Source organism: Camelus ferus, chromosome 18 (genome assembly GCF_009834535.1).
Source record: "Camelus ferus isolate YT-003-E chromosome 18, BCGSAC_Cfer_1.0, whole genome shotgun sequence".
Taxonomy (NCBI): Eukaryota; Metazoa; Chordata; class Mammalia; order Artiodactyla; family Camelidae; genus Camelus; species Camelus ferus.
This window is the reverse complement of record NC_045713.1, coordinates 6,021,953-6,043,017: the sequence shown is the minus strand read 5'-3', so window position 1 is coordinate 6,043,017 and position 21,065 is coordinate 6,021,953. Positions and strand designations below refer to the sequence as shown.

Here is a 21,065-nt window from a genome sequence, read left to right as displayed (position 1 = left end):
CCCCCCCATTTGATCACTTGGGACTTGATTTTTGGAAGATGGGGATGGAGAATTAGTCATCGGCTTGGGAACTGTGAGCTTTCTTTCTCTAAAGGGAGAGCCCGAATGTCAAAAAGTGAAAATAAGGTCTCTGGATTGTTTTTTTGTGCTTTATTCCAAGTGATGACATTTTCAAGTCAAGGGGCTTCTTCGTTCCTAGTCATTATCTTGCTAACCTTCCTCTGTCTCACACTTTATAGCCATTATTCTATTGTCTTTGTAAGTGCTAATGGAGATCCAGGTCCTAAAACCTTTCCATTTTCTGAACATTTTATCCAGTACACAGCTTATATAAAGTCACTATATTTGGATGTCAGTGGGTCCTCCTGACCTTCTACTATGGGGAGGCTGAAAGTCAATCTGAAAAAAAGAAAGAAAGAAAGAAAATAGCCTTTTAAAGTAGATATAATTTGTTCTTATTCTATGCCTATACTGAAGAAAAATAAAATGTACTTTTCAAAGTGTTTTACGTCTCTGCTGATTATTTCAGTCAGCTGAGATAATTTTTGATCAGTGTTGGTAACATTTTGTGGTGCTGGCAAAGTTATTCTAAACTCCCCCTGCCCTCTCCGTAGAGAGCAATAAGCTTTGTGTTACCCAAAACTTTGGAAGAAGAAATCTAAATTTTATTTAAATAGGGCTTAACCTCTGGGCCAGTCAATGTAGTGTTTTTCTACTAAGTCTAGTTAGCATGTAAATAATATAACTATAACCAGAAATGTAACAAGGGTATTTACTGCTCATCCAAATGTATTTCTGAAATACTGCCGCGGATTCGGAACCCTGAATTCCAACCAGATGTATTTCTGGAGTGTTACACAGGTCATATATATTTCACTTTTTTGGTTCAAACCCAGGGGATCGACACGATAATTAGATTGAGAACATCTGCACCAAATCCAAACCATTTCCCTGATCCTTCCTTGAGCCTTCCCCACGGGAGGGTTTTTTTTTTTTTTTCTCTCTTTTTTTTAAGCCCCTGCACATTTTATTTGTCTAGTCACCTTTAGGGCAATTTCGAGGTCTCGCCTGCCTGCCACCGTACGAATAGGAGGGGAATGCAGACGTACCCTGAAGTGTGGGATGGGGGAGGAATCGTTAGACGTGTCATTTCGTCGGGACGGGAATCGCCAGAGGTGGCAATGCCGTTTCCCGCCAGGGGCCTGGCTCTGGGACAGGGCGTGGCCAGGCGCGGGGCGCGCGGGTGGGCACGTGCGCAGGGACCCGGGGACGCGAGTGTCGGGGCGCCGCTGCCCTCTACCGGGCGGCGCGGTCGGAGCTGCAGCGCGGCCGCCGGCCGACAGCGCGCGCGGACTCGGGCGCCCCACACCGAGGCGGCCCTCGGCGTCCCGAGGTCGGGAGTGCCCTGTTTGGCGCGGCGTCACTACATCTGGGGCCAAACCTCCCGGCGCCCGCGCGCTCCTACCCACCTGCTTCCTGCCCCTGCCGCTGGTCAAAGCTGCCATGGGGACGCCTAGGGAACCCCCGTCCAGACCCTGGGAGCCGCGCGTTGTCGAAACTGAGGCTCCTGGTCGCCAAGGCGGGACCTGGGGGCACGTGTGTTCTCTAAACCTTGGGGACTTTCATTTCCAGTCCCTTCATTCAAAAATGCTAAGTTCACTCCAGCGATCAACTCTCAGTCCTCGAACTCAGTGGCGAAGCAATTATATCTCACTTACATGTTTTATTTTGTATTCCATACAGATTTTATTTACATTTAATTTTCAAGATTAAGGAATTTGGGGATTGGTTTTAACTAATTACACGTTAAATGAAGTGCAGGAGAGTAAAAGCACAGTATTCCTACTGGAAACTCAAACTCACCCGTGTGTATAATCAATTAAAGATGAAGATCATATAACGTGTGCTTTTTGTCAGGTTTCTGCAAAGAAAGAAATTAAAAGAGAATCGGCTTTGGGGCTTATAGTTTAGCATTTCTGTAAACTAGGGAACATGCTTTTTGTTCTAAGTGTACCCACCCTTTCCAAGTTTTTGCACCCAAACCGATGTGTCTGAACTACAGGAAGTTTCTAGGGCTGTTCCGCTGAAGCGGTACGGGGGGATACAGAACTGTGCTCCAAGACTTTTCCTGTCGTGGCCTAAGCTGGTGCAGCTCGGGCGGATAGGGGCCGTTCGAACCCCTGGCCCTCGGGGGTGCGGTGCGGCGCGGGGACCGCGCGGCCACTGTGCGGGACATTAACGTGTGCAACGACATGGGGTCAGCACTGCTTTGCCCCGGCCCCAGTGCCTCCAATGTGAAATGCGGTTCCTGGCAGTGTCGGTCTCTGAGTCTAGCTGGGGCGCAGGGGGAAGGTGTGCGGCAGCCGACGGCCAGTGCGCCTCGCACCCGCGCGGAAGCGGTGGGCCGGATCCGCGCGGGGTCGGGGCTCCGGCAGGTGGTCGCGGCGGCTCGGCGCGCTCGGCGCCACGCAGGAGGGTGAGCGAAAGCCGCGGAGCGCCGGCGTCCGCCCCAAACGGCCGCCGGCTCCCAACCTAGGACCCTAGAGGGGAGAGCGGCTACGCTGGGTCGCCGCCGTCACCCGCGCCCTCCTGGCGCCCGCAAACCGCCCCAGGTGAGCCGGGCCCGGGGCCTCCCGCGGGGGCCCGGGGCGCCCCTCCCGCCGCCCTCCAGCGCCCCCTCGGGGCCGGGCCGGCGACCGCCGTCTGCGTGGCCGGGGGCTCGGGAGGGGCGGGGGTCGCGGGCCGGGCGCCGGGCGCCGGGGGGGAGGGGGCAGGGGCTGCGCGCACGAGGCCCGGCGGCGGCCGCCGCGCCCTCGGGCTCCGACTCCGGCTCCGGCTCGGGCTCGCCATGGCTGCGGCGGCGCCGTGAGGAGGAGTCCGCGTCCTCCGTGGCGGCGGCGGCGGCCAGCTCCAGGCCGGGTTTTGGCGCCGCCCGCCTGCTGCCTCCTGGCGGCTCCTGAACTCCAGCCCCCTCTCTATCAGCCTCTCACTCCGTCTCAATATGTCTCAAGATGGCGGCCAATGTGGGATCGATGTTTCAATATTGGAAGCGCTTTGATTTACAGCAGCTGCAGGTCAGGCTTCTCCTCGCTCGGCCTCTCGCCCGGGGGTGGGGGCTGCGGGCGGTCGCGGCCTCCCCCGGGGCCCCGGGCTGCCCGGCCGCCGGGGGGCCGCGGCGGCGGGGAGGAGGGGGGTGCCGGGGAAAGCGGGGCCGAGTCGGGGACAAGTCCCTCTCGCTCCCCGGCCCCCATTGATAACTCGCTTGATCAGAAATTGATCCTCTTTGTTCAATTCATCGATCAGCCCAAGATGGCGCCGGGAGCCGCCGCCGCCACTGCTGCCCCCGGTGTCGGCCCCCACCCCGGGCGCCCCCCCGGGCCCTGCGCCGCCGCCGCCACCGCCGCCGCCGCCGCGGGACCGGGGAGGGGGCGGCCCCGGCGGCCCGCGGGGCGCGCGCGCGAGCGGGGAGCGGGCGGCGGCTGGCGGCGACGGCGGCCGGCGCTGCGCCGGGAGGGGGCTGCGGCCCGCCGGCGGCGCCTGGCCGCGCGCCCCGCGCCCCCGGCCCACCGTATTCCCGGGGAAAGTTTGTGGGGAGTTGCTGTGGGGGTGAAGCGCCTGCCTCTCCTAGAGGAGCCGCCGCCGCCACTGCCGCCGGCGCGGCGGAGCTGGGGCTGGTGGCGCTGTGGTGCCGCCGGCTCGGGGGAGGGTCAGAGCGGCCACCGGCGGCGGCGGCGGCGGCGCGGCCCGGCTCCGGCCAGGCGGGCGGGTAGCCGGGCGGGCGTCCGCGCTCCCCGGCCCCGGCCGGCCCGGGCCCCGGCCGCCGCCCCCGGCTGTCAGCCGGCTGGGACGGCGCCGCCGTTCCCGCGCCCGGCGTGGGGCTCCCTGCGCGGACCCCGGGGTTTGTTTACGTCCGGGCGGGCGCCCCAGGGCCACCCGCAGACCCCGCAGTCGCCCTACTCTTTTGTGTGCCTACACAAGCGGCGCGGACCGGCCCCACCGCGGCCGGGGACCCAGTAGGGGCGCTTTGGGGAAACTTGTGGGGGGCGGCAGACTCCCCGCGCGCGGGGTCCGGGGGTCGCGGCGCCCAGTGGGCGCGGGTGCCGGAGGAGAGCTGCAACTTTCCCCAAGCGCAGGCCCGGCTCTGCACCCGGGCGCGCGGTCTATCCGGGCCGGGTCCGCTTGCTCCCTGCCGCCTATCCAGGCGGCGGGTGTCCCGCTGCCGAGGGCTCCCGCGGCCCCCAGCGACTCGCCCGCTCCTCTCTGGCCGCCTTCTCCGAGGCCCTACCCTCCCAGCAGGGGCCGCGGGCGCAATGGAGCGCTCTGCGGGTCCGCTCCGAAATGTCTACTCGGGTCGGGTTCTCGAAAGCAAAGCCCTGGGGACCCCGTGGGACTGTGGCGTGCCGGGCCGTGGTCCGCGCGCCGAGCCCCGGATACCGAAGGGGGATCGCGCTGGAGGTCCCTATCTGGCGCCCGAGCAGCCGCGGTACCCGGGGGGCGAGTTCCTGCCTGCCACCCCCCACCCAGAGGAGCGGCGGGCCCTAGGGGTCCGCCGGGGACCTGCCAGCTCCGCGCTCGCGGCTCCTGGACAGCCCCGGGACTCTACCAGGTGGATGTTGTGCATAGCCGGAGCCAAGTTGAAGGTGAGCGGCGTGTGGGCCAGAAGCTCCTTGAACTGTGGGGGTATGTGGTGGTAGGGGTGGGGTGGGGGGTGTCTGAGGTTTGGAAGGGCCCAGGGCGGCCTGGCGCTCCGGTGGGGTCCCTCAGCGTCTCTGCCTAAGAGACGGCTCTTGCTCGCAACGCTAAGGTGTGCTTGAAGGTAAACTTGACCGAACTTTCCTAACCGGGAGGACTGGTGATAGTGACCTACACTACTTTTAGGAAGAAAGCAAATGAACTCCAGATGCGGGCTTGTATGAATAAAGCGTATTGGATTAAAACATACATAAACGGAGTCTGATAACTTTAATTGTATATGCTTGTTTTCTGCTCTAGCCTACGTTAGAGCGATGAAGCAGACTCACAGTCGTTAAGAAATTTCTTCAGATTTCTCGCTTAACTACGAAGAAGACTATGCGAAATATGTATTTCCGATAAGATTAAAACTTAAAAGAGTTTGAGTGTTTATTGACTAAAATAGATTACTCCAAAGTGTCTATTGTGTAAATTAGATTCCTGAATGTAATGAACACAGCCGAATGGCATTTTTGATAAATTGGTCTACCCTGTTTTAGTAAAAATAGCTCCCTTTTACCATAATTTAATTCCTGTGCTTACTGTAAAACCCGTTGTGGAGTTTTAAGAGACAATCCTTAATTTTTTTTTCTTGTCTACCTAAATGTGACATTCCAGCTTAACACCAATGCTATTTCTTTTTTAAGCACTCTGGCAAAACTGCCTGGGAGATGGATTTGGTTTCTAGGGAGCTGTTAGATTTTATGAACTCTCTGACACCCCGACTCCCTTAGTGACTAACTGCTTCTTCATAGTACATGAGGACGTTTAACTGTGTAACTTTAGGTTTCAGTTTAAAGTTTCCCTGTGAGTTCATGTGAATGAACTTTCAGGTGTTGATCTTGAATTTAAAAACCTTTATCTGAGCATCGTTCTCTTTACTGAGCATCCATTGGCTTTTCCTGGTAGATAACAATTTGGCCTTAGATGATTTCCCATTGCCGCTTCATCGCATGTTTGAAAACCTTCAGTTGACTATGGAATGCCAGAGTTCCAGTATAAGGCTAAACTGGTTCTTTCTCTGGGCCCTGAAGAGGCCTTTTGAGTTGTTATCTAGTTTAGAGTCATCTCTATTCCCCTAGACAGTAAGCGAGCCAGAGGGACTGCAGTCTGAGAAGAGACAATTCATTAGTCTCTGACTCTTCTCATCTTTCCAGAACCCCTTACACTGAGATGGGGTTGTGGCCTTGCTACCTGAGGGTAAAGAGGCTGGGTCCCCAAGGGTCCAGGTGAGATAAGGCAGTTGGGTGCCCCTCCCACAACTCAGGGAGTGGGGGCTGAGCTCTTGTCCCTCATAGGACTTGAAGTGAGTGCCCAGGGAGGGAGTTTCTGAAGATTGAGCTCTATTTTGTTTCCTTTTAAGTCCCAAAGTCTTGTGGTATAGAAGTTTCAGCACTCTGGCGTTGCTAAGACTAGTTGGACAAGTTTTTATCCTATCCCAGACTTGTAAAAAACAGGATTTTTTTTTTAAATAAGAAAAACACCATTGTATAAATTTGCCTTTTAAATACACATTTGGAAAGAGAATACTTTCTCAAACAAGCTCATATAACTCTGTATGTTGGGGTAGCTTTCTGCCAGTGACTGGCTTCCCTTTGGGGCATTATTCCTATGTGGTGGCTAGTGTTCCCCTTTAAGGAACCTCTGCAGAAATAACCTCTAAACGTTTTCCTCTTTTTCAAACTAAGAGAACAATTTCATTTTTGCTGCAAGTCTATTTTCTGGTGGCTTTTATTTTGTTTTCTCCTGTTATGGAAGTATGTCTGTGAACAGTCTAGGACTGTTCTCTGTACGAAGTACATTACTTTGATTAAAATGTGTATCTCATCTAGGACCCTTTATAAAATAATGAGTAAACAAATGGAAGGGTTCCATACAACTGCTGTCTTTGTTTTCTTGATTCTCTTAATATCAGCATCTTTGAGATTCGGTGTGTGGAGGGGGTCATTGTCAATTGATTAAAGTTTTTTTTCTCTGTATGAAACTGTGTGTAGGGTTTTTTTTTTTCCTGGTTTGCTTTTTTTTTTTTTTTTTTTTTTTTAAGGTGTCCATCAGTGAAGGAGTTGAGTTATGCAGCACCTCCTGATACAGTCGGGTCTATAGCGGCCCCCTTCACCTCCTTCACCAGTTTCACCCATCTTCTGCCAGTAGTTCGTTAAGTGAGAAAGTTGGAAAGGGAAAGGGACAGACTGCCAGCCCCCTTAGGAATTACTCTCTCCTAATCCACGGAGCTAACCTTAAATACGCTGTCTGGTGAGCTGATTGAGCCCAAAACCTTTATGGCTGTTGAAAAAGTCCTGCCCTGTTGTATGCAGTTCAGACGAACCCACCAGAACCCACCAGGATTTATGCAGTTGGGCAAAGTCTGGCTGTGCATTAGCAACAGGCCATGCCTCAGGGTCCCCCCACCCCCCACCTTCCCGGGTCTACCTGTTGCAGTCAGCAATCTAAACTGCTCCTGAGCCTGTGCTTACATTCTCTGTCTTAGGAGAGGAAGCAATGCTCAAAGTAGAAAAGTCCATGTGTATTTCAGCTCATTTATAAAAAGCACAAGGAATATCTGCAGTGAAACCAAGGAAGGACAAATTTGTTAGAAGAAAAGTTGTACATTTTTAGAAAGAGAAATTTATCGTATAAAATCCTACAGAGCTAGGCCAAATTCCTGCCTGTGCTTCCGTTTTACAGTTCATACATGTGGCCTCATGTAAATTTCACATATTTAAAGGACAGGTGTATCTGATGGACTGTAACACAAAAGCTAACTAAAAGTAACTATCGATGGTTATTCTGATATATAGGATCATATTTTATTTTAGAAATTATTTAAAAACCAATTTAAAACTACTTAATGTATTCTCTATATATTATAATATATATATATATATATAAAGTAGCGTTCCCTATGAAAGGTCTGATTTTTACAAGTAATTGTCAAAGATAGAAATTCATGAATTTCACCATATTGTTTTGTCTGAAGTTCTGCATTATGGCTGCGGAGAGATAGTTTTGGTTTCAGCTGAAATTCCCCTGCCTCTGATTGTTTAAACCAGGCCCTTAATCTTATTTTAACATACTTAAAATGTTCAAAAAACCCGGAAGAATTGTTTTGTATAAGTAGCAAGTGAATGTAGTTTAAACACTCAAGCAATTCTGGTATCTAATTGGAAACAGGTGGAATTCTTGGAATCCTGCGTTTGAGTCTTATTATAGGAAAGCATAGAGACACTTTTTACCATTCATTTTGTCCATGCTGTTTGAAGAGGGGGCCCCATGACCTCTCCTTGTGCCCCGCTACTGTTTACCTGGATGTTCCAGCCGAGCTGGGCATTTTAGGAGTTGGATGCCTGTATGCTTGAACACCTGAGAGAACTGTGTGTGTGTGGATCACAGAGTGAAAAAGGAACTTTAGTAGCATAATTAGACCAGTGATTTAATATCTGTATTGTATAATTAATACAGCAAAGAAATTGTGAATTCATTTGTGATTTCTGATTTAATAAACATTTGTTGACATGAGCATTTGAGTACATTTTACTGTACCCTGATAAAGATTTAGAATTCAGAAAGAAATTACTTTCCCTAAGTACATTTAGAGATATAAGCTTAAATAGCAGCCAAACCAAACAAAAAAACTAGGTTAGGGGATTATTTCAATAAAATGTTAATGGTGGGGTCCTCTGAATTATCTAAGTCATTTTTCCTATTCTGTGTTTCAGAGCTAGCTAGTAACCTTGGTTTTGCGTGTGTTTCATAACCAAGTTTTGGTTGTTGTTTAGGTGCTGATCTGTATCGAGCTGTCGGTCCTGTCACGGTTTTGGATTTGCTGAGCCGTAATCAGTCCTGCTTTTCAGCTATGTTCTGAGAAAGCTGGTAGAGGAGAACAGTCTTTGGCTGGGCAGGAGGTGTTCCTTCAGGGAGTTACCAAGGATTGTGGAGGGGGCCTGTGGCATTGCCCTCATTTGTACCGTAGCTGAAGCAGCTTTGAAGCCCCTGGGCTGATGTACCTGGACTGTGACTTTAAAAGTGCGTGTGCTACCCAGCTCTACCCAGTTCATGTAATGTGACAGTTAAACATAATGAGGAGGAACAGCTCTTTCTGAAAGACATCTAATTTGTTGCAAAACCCATCAAGAACCTTTCCTTTGAAAAGTAAACAACTCTCTAATAAAAATAATTCTAATTCTCGCTGTAATTAAATTCTGATAGGATGATGTTAATGCGCAAAATAAATGATGTCAGTTTCTTCATTGGAATCTGAAGACTTTCCCTTCTGCAGGAGGCCCAGGGCTGGCGGCAGAATTTTTGTGTTTATTAGAGCCTTGGGCCAGGGGCAGCCTGGAAGTTCCTCAAATGCTACACAGAGGTCTCCCCTACCCCCACCCTCAGGAACACAGTCTGACAGGTTTCCAGTCAGAAAGGAGTGGGTCATTCCTCCCAAGACTACCTAACACTGCAGAGCACGGGAGGAATAGCCAGGTAGGAGATTCACATGAAACTGACTAGATTCTGCTTCCTTGTTTAGGCCCTTGTGAAGTTGAGCTGGGAATACCAACCACACCATCGACACCTTTTATAAAACACAAGGGCCTACCGAGTTTTGCTTGTGGCCAACTCAGTCAGCTGACAATTGAAAATCTGGATGCTTTTGACTGTGATTTATGAAGTTAATGTCAGAAGAAATTACCAGTGTTTACTCTGAAGCTTGTTCTTTCTTAGCATTACCCTGAGTATACCAGCACGGGGCCTGTTTTCTTAATGACATCTTTCTCTTTGACTGTGTTTATCCAATTGATTAAAGCCAGTTAACTTTTTTTTTCTTAACTTATGTATAGCTGTGAGGTGTCCGAGTTTGGTTAAGGGAAAAACAAATTGACAAATTAGCTCTTTCTTAAGTGAACATTGTGAAATTGTGAGAAATAGAATGCCATTCTTACTGTCATTAAAATTTTATTTGGGTGTTGACAGCTCTTTACTAAATGTAAGACATTCAGATCCTGTCCACCCAGCTGTGGAAAACAAAAGAACCCCAAAACAGAAAAACAACCCAGTCAGCTCAAAAGCCTCTTCCCAATTTCCTCCTAAAAGCAAGACAATCTTTCTTAACAGTGGGTCTTTTCCCCCAATACACTGTTAATATTTTTAACGCCAAAAAGAGTATGCACTCATTTTAGGCATCTTGGTTCAGTCATTATTTTTGACCTGCAAGGGTCTTTGGTTTAGTGCCACTTTCCCTCGGATTTTTAGGGGAGAAATTGCTGTTTGGATGAAAACGATTTGATTTAAAGCTAGTAAGTGACACCAAAGGGAAGTCCTTTTCTTGAGGAGCCTGAAGCTGCAAACAGAAGCCAGGCCCAGGGGCCACGGGTAAAGGAAGGACCGCTTTGGAGCCACCCTCAGCCCAGAGCACCCGCTGTCACCCCACTTGCCTCTTCTTGTTTTTCTTCTGAGCTCCTGCCCTGCCAAGCCTGTCCCCTTCTTTGTTGTGATAACTGTTTTGTTTTTTTTTAAGTATTTGTGGAGCTCCATTATTTTGAGATTCTTGGAAGAAAGATGCTATGTAAATGAAAATTAAAAATAAAATTCTTGCTGGAGGGAATTGTACATTTAATTTTTTGATTAGGTTTGGAAAAGACTTTTTTTCCTTACTCTGAAAATAAGAACATTCTGTTGCTCCTATCACCATTTTTGCTCATTCTGAAAGGTGTGGCAGATAATGGTGAAACCTGTCCTTTATTTTCTGTTTTTCACCATGACAGTTGACCTAGAACTTGAACCCATGCAGTTGTGTACAGCGAATTATTTGTTTCACATTCTTCTGCTCTGCCCTTGCTGAGCTGCCCATAGAACACAAACGTTTTAAAGAGGAAAAGATTTTGAGTCGCCAACATGCAGAAATGACAACTAAAATTATTATAAGTAGACTTGCAAATCAGATTCCACCTTCCCTGCCTGTTCACACAACGGAGATGTTGTAAGTGGTACATTTTTGAAACAGAAAACGGTGAGAGCAGGAGCATTCATGTAAACCAGTGTAGAAACCTGAATTTACTGGAATTGCTTCATTTCAGTTGTACCTGAACTGGTTTACGTAACACTGTCTCCTCACATCCTTCAGCCAAGTAGGAGACAAGGCAGGTTTGGAGTCATGCTTCTGCTCCATAGGCATGTGTGGGAAGACAGGAAGACCAGGCTGCTGCCAAGGAGCCCTGTCCAGGTGACGTGGTCCGCCAGGGCCCTCACCGTCACGGGCAAGTGCAGAAGACCAGTGAGGTGGCCAGGGCTTGGCGAGCACTCACCTTGGAGAGCAGTGTGACGCAGACAGGGAGTTGTCACCTGGAGCCAGCCATCCCTGGGGGACTGCTCAGTCATCTCTATCTTACCCTGCTCCATTCCTCAGCTCCCAGCACCCCAGCTTGTCAGCATTGACGTGGGATGGGAAGAGGAAGGATATTGGCAGTTATGGTTGAATGTCATTGTCAGGGGAGTAAGAAGTGGTTTGCAATTGTTTTACGTTACTCTATGTGTTGGTATGTAATTACGCTGTCATTTTAAAACACACTGATACTTTAATAAGTCTTGTGTATGTGTGTGTGTGTGTGCCATTAGTTTTAGGGGCTGTGTACTGTGAGAGCCAAATCTTCCTAACACACAAGAGCTGAGAACGTAGCCTTTACTTGTTTCAAAATTGTTGGAAACAGGTCGCAGTCCATTATAGATGTGGCTGCCAGATTAATCTTCCCAAACCATTGATTTCATCATGTCATCCTTCTTGAACACCCACGGCGGCTGGCATTGGCATGGAGTGGAGACCACATTCCTCAGGCCAGCAGACAGAGTTCCTGATGATTGTCTCCACCTCACCTCAACCTCCTCCCCACTTACCAGGATCCCAGATTCATGCTCAAGTGGGAAAGTCCCTCTCCTCCCCCTACAAATCTGAGTATCAAGCCGTTCTTATGCACCCCTCCTTCATTTTAACCAAGGCCGCAGCGGCAGCCTCTGTGCCCCAGGCAGTGGGATGCAGGGGGGAAAGCTGTGGTTCCCATCCTGGAGGCGCCGGCAGCCTTATATGGGCAGAGGTGGGCGGGGCGGCCGGGATGCGGCTGTGACAAGCTGTGCGCAGGTGGAGGGCTGCAGAGGAGGGACGTCCGAATGGGGGCTGGGGGTGGGGTGGGCAAGGAACCCCCCCCCCCACACCCAAGGCGAGGTAAAGCTTGAACTGAGTTCTGTGCACCCGGAGAAGTAAGGGAGAGGGCGTTCCTGCAGAAAAATTGGGTGGTAGTCTCTGAGACCCTCCAAGCTCTGGCTCCCTTCTCTGCTGTTTCTGACGGGCCCCATTTAGCGCCACCCACTCAGCTTCCGGGCCGTCCCTCCCACTCACACCCCTCCCCTCTTCTGCACCCCAGGTTGCTGCGCACCCGCCACTCACCCTGCCTTGTGCTGTGGCACTCGCCACTATTCTCGCACCCAACAAGTCCTGCAGTGGGCTTCCTCTTGGGGGCTGTCCTGTGTATTTCTGATTTAGGACTCAGCTAGTTAAATTAATAACACAAATGGAACTCTTTTTAGGACTGTGAGAGGTAGATAGGTTATATTAAAATGGCTTTGTTTTGAAAGCTACTGATAGGTACACACTGATGGAACATGTATGTCTTTTTTTATTCCCATTTATTAAAGTCCTTTGCCAAGTGACATATGCGTTAGTTAAAATACACATAATTGTATTGGTGGCCCACAAAATATAAACATTAAAAATTCACGTTTTTAAAAATAGAATTGGGCAGAACAATTCTTTGACAGAGATTTATTCTTTGACTCTGCTCCCAGCCTGAATGGGAGGAAACTTCCCCACATGAACGGGGAAAGTTCATATTGTAACGATCAGAACCCCACCAATGCAAGGGAAAGCCAGTAGCAAGAAAGTTGAAGGCTTGGGTGTCAGCACTGGAGAAAGCTCTCCCAGGGGCTTGGCCCGAAGAAGCTGTTCCGTGGGTCTGGTGCGCTCTTGGGCGAAGGCTCCCCGCCAGTCCTGGTTCAGGGCAGCGGCCTTCAGAGCCTGCGTGCTTTCTCTGCTGCTTCATTTACAAAGAAAGTACCTAGGATATTTTTGTAGAGGTGACGTCACTGTCTGGCCGCATGAGCATTTGCATGGATTTGGGGAAGTGAGGGCTGCTGGGACTTCACCCCGGGCAGCTGGGGGAGGGTGCTTAGAGGAGCCACGGACCCTGGGGTCCAGCCTGGGTGGCTGATGGGGGCTGGGCCTGGTGTCCACAGGGGCAAGAGAGGAGGAGGAGGAGCCACCCCAGGTAGCTCCTTTGCTGGGATATATGGGATTTGGGAGGCAGTGGGATTTGCATTTTGGTTGGTGCTTGGGAATTCAGCGTCATTTGTAGTGGGAAGGGCTGAAGAATTCATCTTAACTAGGGAGCCCCTCCCACCTGCGTCCTAACTTCCCCAGCTGTGAAACTAGGACTCTGTGAAACTCCAGTGAAAGGAGAAAAGGAGGGAAGCTTTGCTGGTAGCACTGGATTCCACGTACTGTAGCTGGTTTGATGCCCGCTGGTGTTAAGACAGAGCTTTAAAATTTTTCTTACACATACACTCTCAGCTCTCATTTCCTGAGCATTGGCCCTGGGCAGGTGCTGGTTTAGGGTGTTGATTTCTTTCCTGTCATCCACACAACAGCCCTGCGGAGGAGCCATGATCTGGCTGGTAGGTGAGGAGCTGCGAAGAGGTGGTGGAGACCTGGGCTGCCACAGTCCCGTCCAGACTTTACCTGCAACCCCTGCCATCCCCGCGAGTGGCTCTCCTTAAAGTGGTGGGGTCGTCATGATGAGGTTACAGGGGGATCAGGCAAGGGTCCCCTGTCCACAGGCTGCCAAGGATGAGCTTGATGGTGGGTGAGTCACATAATGTGAACAGCTGGAGATTGAATAAATCCTGTGTGGTGCACCTGAAGGTACCTGGGTGACTCGTGGACAGACCCCTTCTGGCTGAGGCCTCTCTGGATCTGAGAAATTTTCTCGAGCCTCCCTTGCCCTGCGATTCAGATCAGCTCCCAGGGATAGACCTCCGAAGAGGATTATCCAAGCAGGGAGCATTCCTGTTAGCAAACTTTATCTGATAGTTGGGGTACAGTTACAGCCTCGGGCTGTCCTCCATGCCCCATCTGCATAAAGCTAATTGGAGGGGTTTTGGGGAAATGGAAGGCTGAGGCCTGATGGTGGGGCCTGGGCTGGCTGGAGGGAGGAGGGAGCTGGAGCTGGAGAGGCCGTGCACTGGCCAGAGGGCAGTTCTGTGAGCTCCGGGTTGGGAAGCGAGAGCCTCTAGCCAGGACTTTCCTCTGACACAGCTGGCCCACTGCTGGTGCTGGAGAGTGACTCGCTGTTGGATGCTAGCGTTTGTGATAACCAAGACGGAATCCCACCCTCTCAGCCCCTAGGAGTCCAGTTGATTTAGTCACTGCAGTGATACTGGATTCAAGTCCACACATAATACCTGAAAAGCACCAGCCCCATGGGGTTTTTGTTCCCAGTTGCACGTGAAGGTGGTGCTGGGGTGTGTTCAGTAAGGCTGGCTCTTTAAGGGGTCTACAGGTGGAGATCCATCCCCGAGAAGAAGCCTAGTCAGATGACATTTATTTTCCCCAAGGAATTATCACAGAAAAGCTGAGTGTTGAGCCCACTCTGAATTCAGTTTTGGTTTTTTTGCATGCCTGATATTTTGGGATGATGCAGCTTGTTTTGTAAGGAAGTTGCATGTTTAAGAAAATATGTGCACTGGTCTTGGAAATAATGCAGCATGTTGGAGTGAGGTTGTTCTCAGGTTTGTTTCTGGAACGACTCATCTTTTTCAGACTGTTAGGGCTGTTCATTCATTCCTTCATCAAGCGTGTCTCTGTGGTGCCAGATCGCCTCACCAGCTCCTATTCAAACCCCAGGGTACCAGGAGGAATGAGCCCCCGGCTCCACTGGTCAGAACTGCAGGACACACAGGGTATCTCCAAGGCATCAGATTTAGGGGCCGGGGGTGTCTCGTGTGTGTGGAGGGCAGGACAGAGCTCTGGAAAGACGGGCCTGCGACCTCGTGCTCCAGTGATTTGTATCCTCTCCTGCAGTCCAGGCACTGTTTGAGCACAGCCTTCTCATGACCAGACAGCCTCTGTGTAAAGCACCACTAAGTCAGTTCTGTGTTCGGAGGGCCCTGAGAGACACTACCTTTTAAATGCAAGAGGGACAGTTCAGCACTCAGATTTGTGCTTGGGAGAAGGCTTCAGGAAACCCCCTGTGAAGGGCTGACCAGAGTGTGAGAGAGGGGTGGGAAGGGATGGAGCTGGGAGGGTGGGAAGCCACAGTCCAGTAGGAGATGGAGGAGGACTGGGCCAGGAGAGATGATACCAGACTGAGTGCTCGCAGGACAGGGAGAAGGAGACCCCTGGGGTTGTGGTGGCCATTTCAGAGATGGGCCAAGTGCGTGGCACTTGGACGGGCCACCTTGGGGAGAGGTGTCAGCAGAGGAAACTGAGGTGGGGGAGGGGCAGGGAGCAGCGTCTGGAGGGAGGCGTGGTCTTCAGATGCTACATGTCCAGCAGGCCTGTGTCACCTGGTGCCCGGCACTGGCCCTTCCAGAGGCAGCCTGTGCACACAGCAGCCAGGCTGGGCCCCACAGGTTTATTAAAAGCAGGTGGGGTGACGGCGCTGTACTTGAGTGCTTGGGTGTGACTCAGACATGCATGCAGTCAGCCCAGAGTTTCTTTATTCATCCCTATTTGCTTTTTTGTCGGTAATCCTTTGTAATTCCCTAGTTTCATGATGTAATTTTAATGGAATTGAACTTGAACACTTCAAAATTATGTAATTAATTACGTTCGGCTTCAGTCACAATGACTAATTACATTGTGATACCTGGTGGCAAGTCAGGTACGTCTTGGTAGGGGGGTTCGTGCCTGCCAGTTGTTAGGACGGCCACTGTGCCCCTGGTGCCTGCCTTGGGGGCTGTCCTGCCCCACCAGCAGCCCTGGACCCGCGAGGTGGGAGGCACAGGGAGGATGCACGTGGCGGGGAAGGGCAGTTTTAGGATGCAGATGCTCCAACTTGTTTGCAGGTCAAAGAGGAGAAGGACTTCTGCCAGGAAAGTGAGTCTGGGGAGGCCAGAGGGGAGCTGAGGGCTGGGGTATGGGAGGGAGGTTGCATTTAATTCAGTGTGAACACGGCCTCGGGAAAGATGGGAAAGATGGTTTATGGAGAAAGGAGAAGGTGCAGGAACCAACCAGGGGTGGAAGAGGGAGGTGGAAGACAGGTTTAAAAATGTTACTGTGGGTATTGTTCTGAGCAAACTGCGCCTCAGAGCCCAGGGTGAAACTTTGTGTTTGTGGGCTCCCTCTGCATGCAGTGGGGGGAGGAGGGGTCTTGTTTATGTGCCCGACGCACAGCAAGGCCAAAAAATACTAAAACGTTGGAGTTTGGAGCAGAGAAAAGTTTATTGCTGGGCTGAGCAAGGAGAAGGGGTGGCCCATGCTCCCTCTACCCACAACCCCCCGGAGGGTTTTAGCTGAGCATTTTGAAAGGCCAGCTGAGGGCGGGGCATCCCAGGGTCTGATCAGCTGTGTGCAATTCTCTGATTTGTTGAGAGGAATCAGTCCTTAGGTGCCAGAAGGTCTGGGGGCTATGTGCTCATGATCATCAAGTAAATTTCTTCCATTTGGTGGTGGTTTTTAACATCTGAAAACCTCAGGAAAGATGTAAGAGATACTGTTATCTGGGTACTTCAGAGAGAAGTGACAGCAGAGGACATGGGGGAGGGGTCAGTCCCAGAAAGCTCCCATAGGGTCTGCTTGGTTAGTTTTCCCCTTTTCTTTGATTCTCCTCAATCTTGAGAACAGGTGTTGGACAAGAAAGGGAATGATGTTTTGGACAGAGAGGCTCATCAAGCTTCACAGGGTTTAGTCTGTAATTAATCCTGTGTCATTCCCCCCCTCCAAAATCTTTCATGGAATGGGGTAACAGCTGCTCTGGCTACTTCCTGCTGAAATGGGGCCTAGTCCTACCTTGATTTGGAGAATGGACACCGAGTTGGAAATATTCGAGTTCCAAGTCCTGGGTCCGAGTCTTGTTTGATTAAGATCTCATTGCCTGAGGAATTCAGGAGCATGTGCCTGAAAACGAGCCTGAACCTGGCACTTTGGGGAAGACTTGGAGCCAGCTGTCTACTTTTATCTGAGTGGGTTTTAACTTTTTTTTTAAACTGAGCTATAGTCAGTTTACAGTGTTGTATCAAAGGGTTTTAACTTTTGATGTGACATTAGCATATATATAGCAAGAGCTTTTGGCCACTACACATCTCCTTTTTTCTGCTAATATCTGATCTAAAGCAATTTCGTTGTCTAAAAACTTAATAGTTACAATTGGATATCTTGAGGTCATAAGGTTGCAGCTGCCAGCAGACACTGCTTTGAGAATGGCTGGTGGCATCCTGAGTACGACACAGCTCAGAAAATTAGAATCCTCAATACAGGAGTGTATGTGAAATCACACCCACAACGGCCACGTAGTTTACCTTGGATGTCTGAACCACAGCTACTCCCTTTTGACTTTCAAATGCTTTCCCCTCTTCAAGGCCAAAGCAGATGTACAGTGCATGTCCAAAAGGCCACAAAACAGGCTTTTTAAGTCAAACCATGCATAAGCCAGAATGACTTCCCCGTACCTCAATATGGACAGATTTTTCCATCATTTCCCCTTTTGATTACAGATCTTTCAATTGATGATCAAAGTATCTGTCCCTTGATGCTGGGGTGGTAGTTCCTGTCCCAGGTTTAGATCATGTCCCTCGGTGCTAGGCCTCCTGTATGTTTGGCTGGTTATCCACGTGGGGGGAAAACTAATCAGATATTGGGAACAGGCTCAGAGGTATGTTGATGGGGAAACACTTTACAGGCTGTGCATTTTTTCACTTATACCCAGGTGTTACACAAGCATCAGACATATGCTTTTAGCAACAGACCTAAAGCCAGCATCGTTATACATCATGAGTAGTTAGTTAGTTGCTTTTAGCAACAGACCTAAAGCCAGCATCGTTATACATCATGAGTAGTTAGATGACAACTCCGTTAGGGAATTCTGTTTCTAGCCTGAACGTTGGGAACAATATTGATAGGGAAACAAACATTTGGTAAACAGGTTTAACTAGAAAACAGATTAAAAGCCAGCAATGTCCCAGACAAAACCAAAAAACTACAACCATATTCATCAGTTCACTCAATCACGTGTAATCAGTCTCTCTTAACAACAGTTCCATGAAATCAGGGTTTTTCATTAGACTTTTTAAGTATCTTACCCAGCTCGGCGGTATGATTTAAAAAGAATCCTGTATTGTCAAAAAGACCTTTTTATGAATCTTCTTGAAGGTGAAGCAGTTCTGCAAAGCATCCGCTTAACTGTCTATGAATGACAAAAGACCAAAAAAGCAACCTGAAAGATCTGATTGCAGTGGTTTTGATGAAGCAGCTTAAACGAGTTGCTGTGACCTGCAGCCATCCAAGACAACAGCTAGAATCATGACTGATAGCATTATACCAGGACATATCTAAACTTTGGAAGCTTTATATAATTTCTAGAATATCTATATCGATAACATTTATCCAGTCTGTGTAATCTGAGGCTTGTATGACTCATTTGACAATGTTTTCCATGTAATTTAACGTACCAACCAATCCTAGTTTAATATTTTTTTCTCTGAGATGTCTCGGGGGCCCTCTGAAGCATCCTGAAGTCAGCTGAAGTCAAAAGAACTTTAATTAAACTTTGATAGGACATTTCTGAAAAGTATCAAAAAGTTTCACAGAATCTGTTACCAGTAAACTTGTTCTCTTAACAGAGAGGAACCATATTTAGTCCTGCCCCAGCCTATTTGTTTTAATAACAGTATCCATTCACTTAATAAAGTTTAATCTAACCTCAGCCCAACCATGCACAGAACTCTTTTTTTAGAGCTCCCTTTCTATAGACTTTCTATAACTGTCTGTATCCATATTAGTGTGTCCCTTATGTTTTTTTCCCATCTAAAGACAATCAGCTGTAGGACTAAATCACTTTCTTCTCCCTTAACAAAGGGCAATTCCATTCCTTATAACTTTTTTTTTTTCTCAAAACACATATCTTGCTTTCCTGTAGTGTACTGAAATGTTTCCCCCGTTGTTTTCAGTAGCTTTCAACTACACATCCAAATTAGAATTCTCTGTTCCTCCAAATCTCAGCTTCCAGTGAATGTTTCAGTGTCTTGTTTTGTTTGGGAATGACCTAGTCAGCTATTCTGTAAACTCCCACCATCTAACCCAGTCCAGCACAACTCCCAAAATTTTCAAGCCACCAAATATCCGGAGAGGTCATTCCTAAGTAGACATTCCTAAAACATAATTATTACTAAAAAGTTCACCCAAAAGCTCTTATTTGCATTTAATTCACTTATAAGAATTTCCTCATACCAAGTTAATGAATGTTTTTCTTTCTGCTGACAAACTGCAACAGAAAAAACATGAACCTATTAACCTTCAGTAAACCCAGGTCCAATAAAAGACACGTCTGTTGATTACACCAACAGGCTCAAGCTAGCTATAGTATCAGGTATCAATTCAATGTGGACTATTTCCTACATCACATGAACCTGAAATTTCTTCTATCTGGCTTCCTTTATACTGGAAGTATTTAATTCGTAAGCATTTTTAAGTCAATTAAATAGAATTCATTCACAGGTTATTTTATGTAAAGACAGAACCAGAGATCTCATGGTTTTTCTGCTTGAGTTTTAAAAACCTGTTTTTTTTTTTTTTTTCCTTGAGAGCCCAGGTAGATCATTTACATCTTAAAGGCATAGGAAGAGAAAAGAAAATTTCTCCAACTACTTTTTTACAAAACTCAACTACCTTGGTTATTTTCAGGCTTTTTTTTTTTTTCCAGTTCCCAAATATCCACTAGATAATATATATACGTATATATATTTTAATATATTTTATATGTATAAATTGCTCCTGTTCCCATGTCTCACTTTCAGCAAAACCAAAACCAAACTAAACAAAATACATAAGCAAACCAGGATTTAGACTCAGGTACTGAGCTATCCCCCTCTCACCTCCCTAAGATAAAAGCCAAACTGCAAAAAGCACACTTTGATATCACAGCAGAGCCATTAGGGGCCATTGTTCTCCAGATTTCAGAGAGAACTGAGTCCACAGTGTTACAATAAAAAATATTTTCTTTCATTTCTGAGATCTCTCAATTTTGCAAAGTATACCCTAGGGGGACTGTAAGGTGGAACAGAGGTTTGATCATCCAGACTTAATTATTCATGGCTAATGTTATCAAATATCAAGCAAGCAACAATTCAAAACTGTCACTCAGGGTCACAGTTCCCTAACCCCCAAAAGAGGGATTCCCAGCCAATGCCCTGTGTCAGTGCAAAAGGGGAGAACCCCAAACAGTGGCCCCATCAGAAATGAAGCTGAGTGAATGACCAAGTCTAGAAAAGGAAAATCCGTACCAGTGCTCCACCCCAGGGGAAGCTAATGCAGTAGAGAAGGATGCCCTGGTGTCCACACACGCGAGCCCCATTACTCACCAAAGATGTCTTGACCTGCCAGTGCAATTACTGATACACACACACACACAAATAGCAAATGTGGTCTCACAAACAGATCAGAGGAGGTGTAGCCCTAAAATTCCACTTCTACTCTGAGGCAGAGGCTTCCAGAGTGGCCTGACTCCCAAAAGAGAATGGACCCAGAATGGCTCCCAATGAGCCCACGTGGAGCGGGTAGAATTTTCCTATCCTGCACAAGCTGGAGTGGCTCACCCCAAAACCATACACACAAAAGCACAAACAATAATAAATAAGCTACAGTTGCACAATCAGAGGAGGTATGGTTTCAAAATTCCACTTCTGCTCCCAGACAGAGGCCTCCAAACAGATGCGTCCAGCTCTCAACAGAACTGACCCAAGTGGCTCAATTCCTACACGAGAATGAGCCCAGATGGAGTGGAGAGACCCACCCCCAGGTGATACCAGATGTGGAGCATGACTCCGGACTTTCCTGGGCTCCAAAAAGCCTTGCGCCTTGGGGTGGCTAGTATCTGTCAGGAACAGTCCCTCCCAGTTCCCCAGAGCAAAGTGAGTTCCAGCAGCTGGTGGGGACTCAGGCAAGGGGCTGCCTCTGGCTGGGGTCAACCCCCCACAGGCACAGACTCCTAAGCTGGCTTTGCCAAAATTGTTAACAGAAGTCCGTGTACCTGACACACAGTGAGGTCAAAAAATACTGAAACATTGGAGTTTGGAGCAGAGAA

The 21,065-nt window shown here is 48.9% G+C and overlaps 1 protein-coding gene across 12 annotated transcripts in view; it reads left to right on the top strand.

Moving 5' to 3' along the window:
* CUX1 (cut like homeobox 1) overlaps positions 1–21,065 on the top strand; it is a 354,203-nt gene that overhangs the window by 7,054 nt on the left and 326,084 nt on the right. For 3 of the 12 annotated variants that reach the window (XM_032459632.1, XM_032459631.1, XM_032459629.1), the window contains exon 1: positions 3,484–4,640. The exons of 1 other annotated variant lie outside the window; for it this stretch is intronic. In XM_032459632.1, the coding sequence (XP_032315523.1) occupies positions 4,311–4,640 (330 nt within the window). In that variant the 5' untranslated portion in view covers positions 3,484–4,310. Of the gene's footprint in view, positions 1–2,775; positions 3,075–3,479; positions 4,641–21,065 lie in introns of those variants that run through there. 8 more of the 12 variants (XM_032459627.1, XM_032459633.1, XM_032459637.1 and 5 more) reach the window with 8 other exon arrangements.